Consider the following 15,005-nt stretch of genomic DNA (forward strand, 5'->3'; position numbering starts at 1 on the left):
GGTTGTTGCGTTAAGCGGCTGAGGGCTTGCGGAGCGGCTGCATTCAGGTGTGTTCATTGCCACAATCCATTCCCTGACAGGGGGCCTAGAAGTGTCATTCAATAAGCCGCCGGCGGACGGCCCTTGGACCTTGTGGCTCCCTCCTGGGCTGGTACTCCTCCTCCTCCTCCTCCTCCTCCTCCTCCTCCTCCTCATGGTCCTCCTGCGCGTCCTCCTGAGGTGGTGGTGCTACGTCAGGTGGCAGTGCCTGAGTCCTGCGGATAGCCAGGTTGTGCAGCATGCAGCAAATGACGACGAACTGGGAGACTCTATCCGGCGAATACTGTAGAGATCCGCCGGAGCGATCCAGGCAGCGGAACCGTTGCTTGAGGACGCCAATCGTTTGCTCTATGATGTTCCTTGTGGCTTGATGGCTTTTGTTGTATGCCTCCTCCGCAGGGGTCCTGGGCGCGCGGAGCGGGGTCATGAGCCATGTACACAAAGGGTAGCCCTTGTCCCCAATAAGCCATCCCCTTGGTGGAGGCTGTGCCTCGAACATGTCAGCCACAGTAGTCTGGCGCAGGATAAATGCATCGTGGCTGCTTCCTGGAAAGCGGGCATTGACAGCTAGGATGCGCTGCCTGTGGTCACACACCAGCTGTACATTGAGGGAATGGTAGCCCTTCCGGTTGCGGTAATTCTCGGCATTGTCGATAGGTGCCCGCATAGCCACATGCGTGCAGTCAATGGCGCCCTGCACCATGGGGAAGTCCGCGATCCTGCCAAATCCGACATCACGCTGCTCCTGCCTCTCTAGGGTCATGGGGAAGGAGATGAATTGGTGTCTCCTCGCGAAAAGGGCATCGGTGACCTGCCGGATGCAGCGATGCGCGGCGAACTGGGAGATGTTCGCTATGTCCCCAGCAGCGGCTTGGAAGGAGCCGCTTGTGTAGTGTATGTATCCGTCTACCTTTAAGAAAACCATTGTATGTAACCGTTCACCTTTAAGAGAACTATTTTAGGTGTGGCACTACTTTGTTGGCTTCTGTATACTGTAATACCGACGGTGACCACACCGGTATATAAGTGCTGCGTCAGGATTTATTTGGCAGATTCGCCCTGACCTTCGAATAGTAAAGTCCTGTTTTAAGTTACTCTTGGAGTCTGTGCATTAATTAACTAAACAACCCACAGACTTTACAGTGGCGACGAGTCCGATCGTACCCTGCGGCAACAATACTTCCGAAGCAGTTAACGAGCGTCGAGAAGAGGCAACCGCCCTCGTCGTTCTGCTGGGAGAAAACTCGAGGCTGCAGAACTAGAAAGGAGGAAGAATTTAGAGACAAAGACTTCCATCAGCAACAGGCACTGACTGTCCCTTCTGCCACGGTGAGGAGTGAGCCGATCAGCACGAGAAGCAAGGCGGCCACGATGACTGTGAGTAAGGGAAAGTAAAAAGAATAACCGGAGGATAAGGGCGGTGCACTCGACCACAGTCGAGGGGGAAAGGAGCCGGACAGAAGTCGGGTCCAGAGGCGCTGAGACTGGGGCAGCGTGGAGCAAGGAAGCCGCGGTACAGACAGGCTGGGGGACGCAACGGCGTCGTGAGACAGCTAGACCGCGACCGGCGAAAAAGGCCGGGCAGCGACCGAAGCCACGAAGCGCTGCGACCGGGAACATAGGCGCGGGAAGAGATAAACTCAGCCGCAGCCGGGGAGGGAAGCACCGGACTGCGAGAGGGCTGGGAGGCGCGATTGGGAGCCGAGCGAGCGGGAGAGGCAGAGCCGACCAAGGGAGACTGAGCGAGAGCCAGTCCAGCGGCTGAAACTGTTCTCCGTCAACGGGGTGTACCCAGCGCCGGTAGAGCGACAGAGCCCGAGCAAGGGAGACTGAGCGAGAGCCAGTCCAGCGGCTGAAACTGTTCTCCGTCAACGGGGTGTACCCAGCGCCGGTAGAGCCGAGCGAGCGGGAGAGAGACAGAGCCCGAGCAAGGGGAACTGAGCGAGAGCCAGCCCAGCGGCTGAAACTGTTCGCCGTCAACGGGGTGTACCCAGCGCCGGTTGCCCTGCCGAGAAAAGGGAAAGCACTGAAGCCGACGCGCAGGCTGTGAACCTGAAAGCCAGCGGCCATCGCCCGTGGGGAAAGTGTACCCCTCCCGCCAGGGGAAGAAACGCGGGAAACCGCCATTAGGCGGAGAAGAAGACAGAAGCGGGGAACCGCCATTGAAGTGGGCGGGGAGAGAAGATAAGCGCGGGAAACCGCCATTTTCGCGGGATCCGCCATCTTGAGAAAAAAAAAGAAAATTTAAAGAAATAATCCGTGGTGTTATCAGGAAGAGAGGAAGATGCCTAAGCGTGGTAACATCAACGATTTTAATTCCGAGGTAGAAGACTGGGCCACGTATGTGGAACGCATTGAGATCTATTGTGAGGCCAATAAAATAGAAGAAAATGACAAAGCTATAACCTTGCTAAACTCGATGGGCGCGAAGACATACAGGCTCTTGAAGCATCTACTATCACCGGCTAAACCGGCGGATCAGACTTTCGATGATATTGTGGCTGTTCTGAAGGATCACTTGAACCCCACACTGTTGATGTTGGCGGAACGATTCAAATTCTATGCGAGAACGCAACGGAAAGACGAAAGCAACGCGGAATACTTGGTCGAACTGCGTAGACTAGCGAAATACTGCCAGTTTGGAGGGAATCTGACAGAGGCATTGCGAGACAAGTTCGTGTGCGGATTGGCAAAGGAAGGAACGCAAAAGCGACTACTCGAAGAGAACGACCTTACACTTGACAGGGCTGTCCTTATTGCAGCATCGCACGAAGCCGCAGCGAAGGGAACTGCGGAAATGCAGCTAAAGACAGCGGCACTCAGTGTGGATCAAATTACCTCGACAACAACAAAATGCTTTCGTTGTGGGAAGACAACACACGACCAGAACCAATGCTGGTTTAAGAACCAGGAATGTAGGAAATGTGGCAAACTGGGTCACATAGCTAAGGTATGCCGGTCAGGGAAGAAGACCAACAACCAAAGGACCAACAGCCAAAGGAAGCCATCACAGGAAAAGTACAACAAGGTATACAAGGTGGCTGAGAAGAGTTCAGACGAACAGAATTCGGACTCAGACCCAAACGGCCAGGAGCTGGGTAGTCTGAGAATTCACAATGTGAGTAAGGAAGCTGACCTACAAACTATCTGGGTCATGCTAAAAATAGCTGGAGTCCAAGTGAAAATGGAGTTGGACACTGGATCAGCTCTATCAGTCATAAATCGAAGGGATTACCACCAGCTATTCTCACATATACCCTTAAGGGATACCAAGTTCGTATTGCAGACATACACGGGGCATAAAGTATACCCCATGGGAAAGATAAGAGTCAAGGTGAGAGATAGGGGTAAAGAACACCCAAGAATGAACTTATACGTACTACCTGAGGGAGGACCACCACTTCTAGGACGGGAGTGGATCAAGAAAATAGACATGGAATGGCACTATCTAAAAGCCATAACGAGTGAGGACTCGGTGCAGACAATCAGCTCAGATTCTGAATCGGATGACGATAAGACCAACCCAAATGTGAAAGACAAGGCTAAAATGGACTTGCCGACTAAGGTTGGAAAAACGAAGGCATGCAGAAAGGCTTGTGCTCCAGAGAAGAACAAAGTTTCAGAACAGATCTCCACCGAACAACGACAACATAGTTTGACAGAGAATTCTGAGTCTGTTCAGTTTAAGGACATATCCATGACGGAAGAACACCGAGCTCGGACTCAACTTTATTTCAAATTACGACAACAATTAGAACAATTGAGTTACCGTCTCGTACAAGAGATGAAAACAATGAAAAAGTTCTATGACACCGAATGGGAGAATCTGGAAAGACAACAGAAGCAGCTAGCTCAAGCAGAGAGCGACCATAGAGCCATCGTGACCAATCACCGATCACATCTCCCTTATGATGTTCAGGAGTTAGAATATTTGCAGAAAGAAGCAAATGAAGAGGAATCTTCAGGAAGCCAGGATTTTATTCCAGTTCTTCTCTACGACTCCTTACAAGCAGAGTTTGAGAAGTTGAAGGAACAGTATGAACAGGCCCAGGCTACAATCCTGGAGGGGGTTAACTCGGCAACCTCCGAAAAGCTAGTTTCAGTGGAAGCATATGAGCAACTAAAGGTTGAACATGAGCAAGGAGTCCAAAGGCTGCAGGAAATTCTTGATGAGCTCAAGGCCAAGACAGACTCATCGGTAGAAGTTCCATCCATAGATGAGAAATTAGAGGTGAAAGACATGGCAGAACATGAAAGTCAAGATGTCCAAGAACTCATAAAAATATTGAAGGAAACCCAAGACAAATATGAGGCGGCAATGACCGAGGTTCAACAACTTGAAGAACAGATTCAACTGGGAATTCTTTCAGTGAAAGAAAAGGCAACTGTAAGAAACACAGAGGCTGTAAGAATGGCCCCTGAACATGAGCTAGAGAGCATCAAGGCGCAACTTCTCCGAGCGCTTAAAGCCAAAGTACAAGAGAAAAAAAAGGTGAAAGCATTGGAGGAAAAGGTGGATGAAATGGAGAAGACTCTGATCCACAGGGTCCCCGTGGAAGAGTTAACGGTCAGCCAACTCCTTCATATGCTGAGAGACAAGACTCTGCAATGGGAACCATTTGAACACAAGCTTCAATCTTCAAAGGGAAGGGGTTCGGAGCTCTCAAAAGTTTGGGGAATAGTTGAGGTTGCAACACAGATTTTACGGGGCTGCCGAAAGTACGCTGAATCACGTCAATGTGAACTACAGAATGTTGAAACAGCTGCTCCAGTAGAAGGATTGAATAGCCCGATCAATCAATCCCCGATGGAAGGGGAAGTATTGGAATCACAAATGAGGTCATTAGTGAAGGATTGGCAGGAAACCCAGGAAGAGCGGGATGAATATGAACGCATGAAGAAGTCTCTTCAGGAAAGATGTCTAGGGAGGGAACAACAGTCGGCTAACGTCCAGTTGGGTAAGGAAGAAGTAGCAGGCCCTCTCGCTAGACTAGTTCAGGACGACACCGAATATTACCATGACCTGTTGAGTGACACAGAATATTACGAGGACTTGGTCTGCCCAGCTTGTGATGAAAACTCCCAAAGTGCAGAAATCAGGATGAAGCACTTAAAGTCTAAGGAACATAGGGAGATGGTGGCGCTACAGCTGGCAGCTGATAAGGGAGCCCCGAGAGTCTCCAAGAAGCAGAAAAGAAAAAGACGAAGCAGAAAGTGATAACCATCTAAATCATTATCACTTCTATCAGATCATGTACGTGGGCCCTACGAAGGGAGCCAAATCAGTTGGCAAGTAGGAAAAATTACCAAGGCAGTCCAGCTGTTTGTAAAAGTCAGCACTGCTGGTTCAGCAGGACGGAAGTTCAAGCTGTTAAGTCAAGGGAAAGACTATTGGATGAGTCACGCTAGCAATGTGAACCGGCTACACCACAGAGATGTTGTTCGGGCCGAGTCAAGACCAGAGACTGAATCTGTGAACTGTTCCCGCAGAGACTGAATCTGTAAACTGTTTCCCGCATAGATTATACCTGTGCATTGTTTTACATGAAGTTGAATATATGTTATGTTTAATGGGGGACTAAGTATGTTGTAAGCTAAAAAGGGAGGATTGTAGTGTATGTATCCGTCTACCTTTAAGAAAACCATTGTATGTAACCGTTCACCTTTAAGAGAACTATTTTAGGTGTGGCACTACTTTGTTGGCTTCTGTATACTGTAATACCGACGGTGACCACACCGGTATATAAGTGCTGCGTCAGGATTTATTTGGCAAATTCGCCCTGACCTTTGAATAGTAAAGTCCTGTTTTAAGTTACTCTTGGAGTCTGTGCATTAATTAACTAAACAACCCACAGACTTTACAGCTTGCATAAAAGTTCAGAGCCACCGTGACCTTCACTTCCACCGAGAGAGACGTCCTGCACATCAGCTGTGGACGCAGATCTCTGTGAAGCAGCTGGCAGATCTCTGCAACTACCTCCCTTCTGAAGCGCAGCCTCTTAACACAATGCGCGGCAGTCATGGTGAGATAGGACACCTGCTGCCGGTATTCCCTGAGTGGGTAAGGCCTACGTTGCCGATGCCTGATGGCCCCTCTGCGTCTAGGCATGGCTGGCCCTCTCACACAGCGTCTGCGAGCCCTTCGCACATAATGCTGGAACTGAGGGTTGGAACCCCATACAGCCCCCATAATAAACTTGCAAACAGTTAAATCACAATGATTCAAATTTCCAAGCTCTGGCCAGAAGCCAAAAATACCTCTCCTATGTTGTCCCAAATCAGTAAGCTCTGTTCCTTGGTCTCTGTCCAGAAATCCAAAGCACTGAAGTCATTGCAGCAAAATGGCTGGGCTTTATAGGTCAGTGTAAGTGCCCTTTAATTAGCGCTCCCCGAGGCCCACAGGGCCTCTGTTGCGTTCCACTTCACAGTTCTTAACAGCGCCACGCCCACATTGGCCGGGCGCCACTGAATTTCCGGTTTGGGGCGCACAAACAGCGTTGCACGACGAAATGACGTCATAAGCTGCGCGCGCAGCTGAGCGGGCGCAAACACTTTGCGCCGGTGCTAAATGTCAACTGAAGTTGGGCGTAGGCGCAGATCATTCTGCGCCCGGGCGCTAAGTGCCTAGCGCTGCAAATCTACCCCTCTTATGGCGTTAGCGGCTGGCGAACGCAACTGAATTTCTAGGCCAAGAAGTCTTACTGCAATTATATAGGGCTTTGGTGAGACCATACCTGGAGTACTGTGTACAGTTTTGCTTTCCTTACCTAAAGAAGAATATATTGCTTTAGAGGGAGTGCAACAAAGGTTCACTAGACTGATTTCTGTGCTGGGGGTTGTCTTATGAGGAGAGATTGAGTAGGCTAGGCCTATATCCCCTAGAGTTTAGAGGAATGAGGTGATCTCATTGAAAAGTATAAAATTCTTAAGGGGCTTGACAGGGTAGGTGCAGGGAGGATGTTTCCCCTGGCTGGAGAGTCTAGAACCAGGGGTCATAGTCTCAGGATAAGGGGTCGGCCATTTAGGACTGAGATGAGGAGAAGTTTCTTCACTCAAAGGAATGTGAATCTTTGGAATTCTCTACTCCAGAGGGTTGTGGAGGCTCAGTCGTTGAGTATATTCAAGACAGATCGATAGATTTTTGGATATTAAGGGAACCAAGGGATATGGGGATAGTGCGGGAAGATGCATTTGAGGTAGAAGATAAGCCAAAAGAACCAGAGGCGACATGAGGAAAACCTTTTTTACACAACGAGCGGTTAGGATTTGGAATGCGTTTTGATAGGCTGGTGGATACAGATTCTATAGTAGCCTTCAAAAGGGAATTGGATACTACTTGAAGGAGAAAAAAATTGCAGGGATATAGGGAAAGAGCGGGGGAGTGGGACTAACTGGATTGCTCTTCAAAAGAGCTGGTGCAGACTCGATGGGCAGAATGGCCTCCTTCTGTACTATACAATTCTATGATTCTGTGTCGCCTCTGGTTCTTTTGCCAATCACCTTAAATCTGTGCCCTCTGGTTATCAACCCTTCAGCCATTGGAAAGAGTTTCTCTTTATTTACTCTATCTAAACCCTTTATCTTTTTAAACACCTATCAAATCTCCTGTTAGCCTTCTCTGCTCTAAGGAGAACAACCCCAGCTTCTCCAGTCTATCCATGTAACTGTAATCCTTCATTCCTGGAACCATTCTAGTAAATTTCTTCTGTACCCTCTCCAACGCCTTCATGTCCTTCCTAAAGAATTGGACACAATGGGCCAGTAATTCCGGTCCCAACGTGTGAGTACGGATGGTGTACTCACGCATGGGCCCGTTGGAAGTGCTGGATTTCAGCATGCACAACGCATGCACGGGAAACCGGCATTTCCTCCAAGGGGTTCAGAGGTCCAACGCGTTTCTGCGCGCACGCGTTGAACTTCCTTCTTTTTGACAGGTTTGCCCGTGTGCAAGGGACTCAACTTTTTAGACATATAAAAAGGAGGCGTAAGGACTTGATTCTTGAAGGTAAGTGGTCTATTATTTAAAATTATAAGATTTTTTCCACAGCTTTATTGTTTTTAAGGACGTTACAGTCAGGTAAGTTTATTTTTAGACCCGATTTCTTAAAAAATTATTTTTTTCAAAAATTTGATTAATTGTTTAAAATAGTTTTTTAAAGTTATTTATAGTTTGTTTAATTATTGGGATGTTTTTTAAAATTTTATTTAAAGTTAAACTAGTCTTTTGGGCGCCTGTACTTTTCATGAGTTTGACAGTTCTTACTATCAAACTCATGAATGAAGTTTCCCCTCCCCTGATTGGCTGCACAGTGCTCACCTGATCCCAGCCGGCACATCGCTGGATCAGGCAAGCACATCGCGCCGACATCTGAACCGGGCCAGTGACAGGAATTCCAAGCAGGCCCAGGCTTCAGATGTCAGCGCGCCGGGTGAGTGCACATCGGGGGCTTGCACGCGCGGCAAGCCCCCGATCCTAATTTCTGGGCCAATATTCCAGCTGGGGCCGAACTGGTGCTTTATAATAGGTTATGCAAGAGACACTGATTTATCAGCTTTGGGAGGTAACGGAACGCCATAATTTGCTGAGACCTTTGCGCTGCCCCACAGAGGCACTCGCCGGAAAAGTTGAACAGCTGATCATCATGGCTGCATCCCCCACCCCCCCCAATTAAAATCAATGGCGAGATCGAATTTGCTGAATTAACATCACTGTGATCGCCACAGCCACTTAGAGCATTGCAGAATGATGCTGCAGGGCGCAGAATCAATGCAGTATTCAATCGCTCAGCAGGTTGCGTGAGGGTAACATTTTTACTGACTTGCTCTGGGAACTTCATTGCAATCTTAAACTTCAATTTAGTAATAAAATAAGTGTTTTGACAACCAGGATGTGTTCTGATTTTCCCTTGACTGATGTTATTTTTATATTAATATTTATCGAGCTTGTGCGTTAAGCATGGATTGTAACCGGCAATGAAATAGGGTTAAAGATTGCTCGCAGTTTGGGAGACAACTCTATGCATATGGGTCCCTTCTTAACACCAATTTATATATTTATATTGTTTCAGTACAAACTCATCAATCAAATTAAACCCGACCTGGGTATTCTTTCTGTACACACTGCGATCCATTCCCCACATTATCAGATCAGTGCCATTGCTTCTAAGCACATCCCTGTTAAATAACCTGTTGTTCTGTTCTATGTCGGGCCTTGGTACTTTGAAGTTGAAGAGAATTTTTGTTGTTGCAACAACTTGTATTTATATAGACTTGACCAATGCGCTCCTGGCTGGCCTTCCATCTTCCATAAACTGTGCTCATCCAAACTCTGCTGAATGTATCTTAACTCGCACCAAGTCCCATTCACCCATCACCCCTGTGCTTGCTGACCTACACTGGCTCCCGGTCCGGCAATGCTTCAATTTTAAAATGATCATCCTTGTCTTCAAATCCCTCCATGGCCTCGCCCCTCCCTATCTCTGTAACCTCCTCTAGCCCTACAAGCCTTCCAGATCTCTACGCTCCTCCAATTCTGGCATCTTGCGCATCCTCGATTTTAATTGCTCCACCATTAGTGGTCGTGCTTTCAGTTGCCTTGCCCTAAGCTCTGGAATTCCCTCCCTAAACCTCTCCGCCTCTCTACCTCTCTCACATCCTTAAGATACTCCCAAAACCTACCTCTTCGACCAAGCTTTTGGTCATCAGTCCTGATATCTCCTTCTGTGGCTCGGAGTCAAGTTTTGATTGATAACGCTCTTGTGAAGCACTTTGGGACATTTTGCTATGTTAAAGGTGCTATTTAAATGCAAGTTGTTGTTTTTTTTTAGCTCCTTTATGGTAGAAAAATGTCCCAAGACGCTTTGCATACATGAAATCAGAGATCTGGAAGTGTGATCTAGGGGTTTGTGAACATGGGAGGGTTGTCAGGATCTGAGAATGTGGGGAAGTCTTGGGGGGGAGTCCTGGCTACCAGGACTGGGGAGGGGGTGATCCAGAAGTAGTAAGGGGTAGGATCTAGCAGCCCATGAGAATGTGGCGAGAACTGTCTTTAGCCCCTTTTGGACCATCGGGCACTCCTCCCCACTGCGTTTCTACATGTCAGCCTCCACCTTTGACCCCTCTGTGGGCCATTTGGTGGCTCACTAACCAGCCACCCCCCGCGTGCCCCGCCCCCCCACAACTGCTTTCCCCACTACCAGCCATTTCATTCTTAAAGCACTTAGTGCATGATTAGTGTGTTTGCTGCATTATAAGAAAAAACAAAAGGTTTGCATTTATATAGCACCTTTCACAACCCCAGGACATCCCAAAGTGCTTCATAGCCAATGAAGTACTTTTGAATTGTAGTCACTGTTGTAACATAGGAAACACAACATCCAACTTGCACACAGTAAGGTCCCACAAACATGATTGAAATAAGTGACCAGATCATAGGTTTTGGGTGTTGGTTGAGGGATAAAGGCTGGCTAGGACATGGGAGATGAAGATGCCAAACCTCGGGCCGTCTGGCTCGCTGGCAGCAGCCAGATGGTTAAGTCCTGGGGTGCGTTAGAGCGAGCAACGTTGGGGGGAGTGGTGGGGTGAGCACTCCTGCTCCTCCGGGCTCCACAGGAATGTTTTTGGAACATTTAAATTTGACAAAGACTTGCCTCATGTTGGCGGCCGCAGGGGCAGCTGAAGAATGCCGAGTGAGGCAGGCCCAATCCCTGCTCCACTCGCCGTAAACAAATTATCCAGAGGGGTCCTTCAACAGGCGTTGGCTCTCTAATTAACACATGCAAGGGGCTAACGCCTGTTTCAAGCGGTCGCCCGGGGTGCTTATGAAACGAACCCGGCGAATTTAGCAGTGGCCCGAACGTATGCGCAGGTTGGGTGTGGGTTGTCCCACTGCTAAATCTGTCGGCGTTTCACGCATTGTTCGCCCAAAAGATAGGCTCAACACATACCAGATTCTGCCCCAGAATGTGCAAACCAATTTCTCAAGCTGCATACCTGCAAAGCAATGTGTTTGTATTTTTGAAAATGTGACGCAAGTTTAAGATCAAACCTCATTTTGGAAAAAAAAATTGAATGCCTCGATCCAGCATTTTATAAGTAGCTTTATCTATTATAAGATTAAAATTTATTCAGGATATAAAAAAATTATATATTTGGTTTAAAAACAGAAAATGCTGGAAATACTCAGTAGGTCAGCCAGCATCTGTGGAGAGAGAAACAGAGTCAACGCTTCAGATCGATGATCTTTTCTCAGATCTGAAACGTTAACTCTGTTTCTCTTTCCATAGATGCTGCCTGACCTGCTGAGTATTTCCAGCATTTTCTGTTTTTATTTCCGATTTCCAGCATCCGCAGTATTTCTGCTTCTGCTTATACATATTTGGTAAATTTAATTCATCTTTTTGCTCACTTACATCCAAAGTAAAACTGTAATTTTATTACAGGAAACTTTCGATTTACCAGCACCTAAATAACTGGAAATCTTGGTTAACCGGCAAAATTCAGGAGTACGTTCAGTTAAGTTTTACTTCATATTACTTGCCTTCCTCGATCTGTTGCTATGCAATCGGGTGTGGCTGCAGCTGTTGCTAAACTACAGAGACGCTTGGAACTTGTGGCCATTGTTCTGCACCTGTTACTAAGCAACAGGGTTTGTTGCTTTATACGGAGCTCTCAGCTCTCCGTATCTTTTACTATAGCTCTCGGTTATCCAGAATTTTTGATGAACCGGCACCACGTCGGTCCCGTCGGTGCCGGATAAAAAAAAGTTTCCTGTAATGGTATTAAAACCAATCTATCACAGAGCTGAAACAAAACACGTGGGGTACTCACAGTGATCGCAGGGCAGTGAGCTGTCGGAAAGTGTCACGTTGGATTTCAGGAATTTTGTTGTGATGCAGGTCACTGAAAATGGAAACAGACAGCAAAATAAAGTTTAAAACGCAGTCTCTCTATTGATGGGAACAGAATTTATGAGTGGATTTTCCTTACATGTGCCATCAGTTAACAGATGAACCCTTAACTCAGGTTTGCTACAAAGAAGCACAAAACAATTTTCTATCACCATAGGCTTTGAACTTACAGCTTCTGAAGCTTTTGGCAGCCAAAGAAACTTGGGAGTTCCTCGATCCAGTTGTAAGACAGATCTCTGTTAAGCACAAGAACACACAATTAAAAAAAAAAGTTTTTGTTTCGTCAACTAGGCGGCTGACTCGTCATCTTGGAGCCATCTCAAGCGCATAGACACAGTTCGCACATAATAGATGGGCACACAATCAGAATGTTTTTTTTTAATGGGCAGATGACGTACTTTGAAATCACCACAGCAAGTAATCCGGTAACATTGAAATTTACAATTCCACTCTTGGGCAAAAGTGGCAGCCAGTTTTACGTTTTTCCCAATTTTCATTTCCCTTGTGTTCAGTGGAAATTCGTCATTGACTTCAATGGAAATGAAAATAGAGAGAGATGTAAATGGGCTGTCGAGTTGCTATCTGCTATTTTACACTATCGCGTGAAGATAAAATTACCCACCCCGGTTTCTCTATTTGGTAATGAGTGGACGACAGTTTTGCTAATGTTCTCTGCTCTCTCCAGAAACCATGGACTTTTGCTGAGAGATAGGGGTACGAATTTATTTTGGGCGGTCGCCAACGTTCCCTTTAAGCTGCCCGGCCGCGCAGCTGTCTGGAGCTCCCGCGCAGGCCGCTTGCCGGCGTTACAATAGGAAAAACCCCGCATGCGCGGGAATTTGATTGGGTAGTGCAGCCCGTTAAAGGGGCCGTGCACCCCCCAAAAAAATTAAAGGGAACATTGGCGGTTGCGCAAAACGGGCAACAGTGCCGTTTACACTCCGCCTGATTTTCTTTTCCGTTGAAGTCAATGATGAATTTATACCCCACAATTCCACAATCATCCGCAGCCCGCCAGTAATTTGCCCAAGTTCCCATACTTCTGCAAGGCAGTTGAAGGCTTGATGGCAACTATCTCTTTAAAAGGTTGTCCATGAATTCAGTTCTTTAGTACCGAAACTTCCAGGCAAGACACATAGTTTACTTGTTCCAAGGTCATTAACACAGTACTAAAACAGGATTAAGAAATGCTAATGCATTTTGATGAAGAGCTCTCGAAGGCATTCTAATTTGTGAAACTCTTTAAAACATTTAAGGTTTTGTCTGCTTAATTCTAATTCCAGGAATTATTAATAGGCTGTGTGCAATGGTTGAGTCATTTATAACTTACAAGACTTGCAAGTTAGGTAACTGCTTGCAAACAGTGCTTGGAAGAGAGGCAATTCGTGTTCCGGTCAGAGTCCTGATAACACAAAAGATGTTACTCTTGATAAGTTTATTATCCGATCAGTTTTTTTCTTATAAATATATTTTGAAGTATCAGTTAACATTGTTTAAAGTTTGATAGTGGAAAACGTACAGGCTTTCTAGGCTTATGGTTCCAGTAAGATCAGGAAATTCAGTTATTTCTGTGGCTCCATTGAGTGAGCTAGAAAGAGAAATGGGATTGATATTTAAGAAACTAAGAGATTTTTGGCCTATAAATCTTTCACAAGATCTCAATGATATGAGGGCTTCATTTTACAGATATACTTACAGCATACGTAACTCGGGTAGATTTTGAAAAGCAGACTTTCCAACAAACTGAATGGGATTGTCGTAGAAATGACTGCAAAGAAAAAGACACTTTAATCATATCTATGCTTTCAACTGTGTGTCTTTGGAATGGTTGTTGGCTCAAGAACTTCAGGTTGCGAGCTTTCAACTCATGTTTGACTTCGGTCAGCCCAACTTAGACTAGTAATGAGTTGCAAAGTTTAACACAGGGCTAAATAAAGCTTGTTCAGTGTTGTTAATTTGATATTTTACACCTTGTGTTTATGATTTTTTACTTCTATTAACTTCATATTTTTAATGAAACTACTTAGTATATCCTTAATGTATTAGGCATGTTCTATACTATAATTTCCTAAACCCCCAATCTGTAACAAGCAATAGGCTAAGAGCTGTGAGCTCGCACCTCTGCTGCCCCAGCCTACTTTGTGATCAATTCGACTACACGCAGACTATGCACGGATCTTTGCAGTGCAATCTTTTGTCCATTTACAATACATGATATAACTCTGCCATACAGAAAAAAATGACTCAAGCACTACACATGGCCTTTCAAGATAGCAGGAAACCAATGACCGTTAAATGATTCTAGAGTCTAATGTTCTGTCCTCTATTTTGTTTGACCTCCTCCAAAATGTCTCTCCTTGCCCTGTTCTCTTGAGTGTGGTGACTCATGCTGAAGTACAATTCCACAGGTGTCAATGGGTTGGCAGTAGCTTATCCAAGTGGTCGTTATCTGCGAGCCCGGACAGGAAGTGACAGGCTATTTGACCACTGAGGGCTCGCACTTTCTGTCCTCACCTAAATCTTGAGCTACGAGAGGCCAGTGTGAAAGGCCTGAAGAGTGTGGAATTTGGCTTCAGTGGGAGTGGTTGGGACATAAGTACTAAAGATTTCATTTATACCTTTTAATTTTAATGTTTTTTCATTTACTATATTTTAGCTGTTTAATACAAGGAGCAGTTTAAAGTTGTTTATTTTGGTATCTTAACTATGAGTTGGTTTGAGGTGGTATTAGATAACTAAGAAAGGTGTGATTAGTTATTCTCTGATTGGCACCTCTTTTCTGTGGTACTTGGGTTATTATGCAAGTTAAGACGGTATAACTTTCAGCTGAGTAGCACCAGCTCAATCTCAAGCTGCAAGAGGCCAGAAGAATGTGAAATTCTGCCACAACAGGAGTTCAGCCTTAAGGTGCCTTTGGACAAGAATTTTTGACGTTCAGGTTAACACTGCAGGTGTTTTTTAAGTTAGACACAAATGGAATGCAGTACAGAGAACGATTGTGTCGGCCATTGGGGATTCTCAGTGCATCCAAGGGCAACATAGTTGCAATAAGTGATG

The 15,005-nt window shown here is 46.2% G+C and overlaps 1 protein-coding gene across 1 annotated transcript in view; it reads right to left on the bottom strand.

The window, feature by feature from the left end:
• Positions 1-15,005, bottom strand: part of LOC147106329 (leucine-rich repeat-containing G protein-coupled receptor 5-like) — a 180,540-nt gene that overhangs the window by 26,780 nt on the left and 138,755 nt on the right. The window contains exons 9-13 of the mRNA XM_086009333.1: positions 13,645-13,716; positions 13,468-13,536; positions 13,279-13,350; positions 12,119-12,184; positions 11,869-11,940 (exon numbers count right to left, since the gene is read on the bottom strand). Coding sequence (XP_085865459.1) covers positions 11,869-11,940; positions 12,119-12,184; positions 13,279-13,350; positions 13,468-13,536; positions 13,645-13,716 — 351 coding nt within the window. The remainder of the gene's footprint in view (positions 1-11,868; positions 11,941-12,118; positions 12,185-13,278; positions 13,351-13,467; positions 13,537-13,644; positions 13,717-15,005) is intronic.

This window comes from Somniosus microcephalus, chromosome 16 (genome assembly GCF_052327205.1).
Source record: "Somniosus microcephalus isolate GS21.2 chromosome 16, FLI_Smic_1.0, whole genome shotgun sequence".
NCBI lineage: Eukaryota > Metazoa > Chordata > Chondrichthyes > Squaliformes > Somniosidae > Somniosus > Somniosus microcephalus.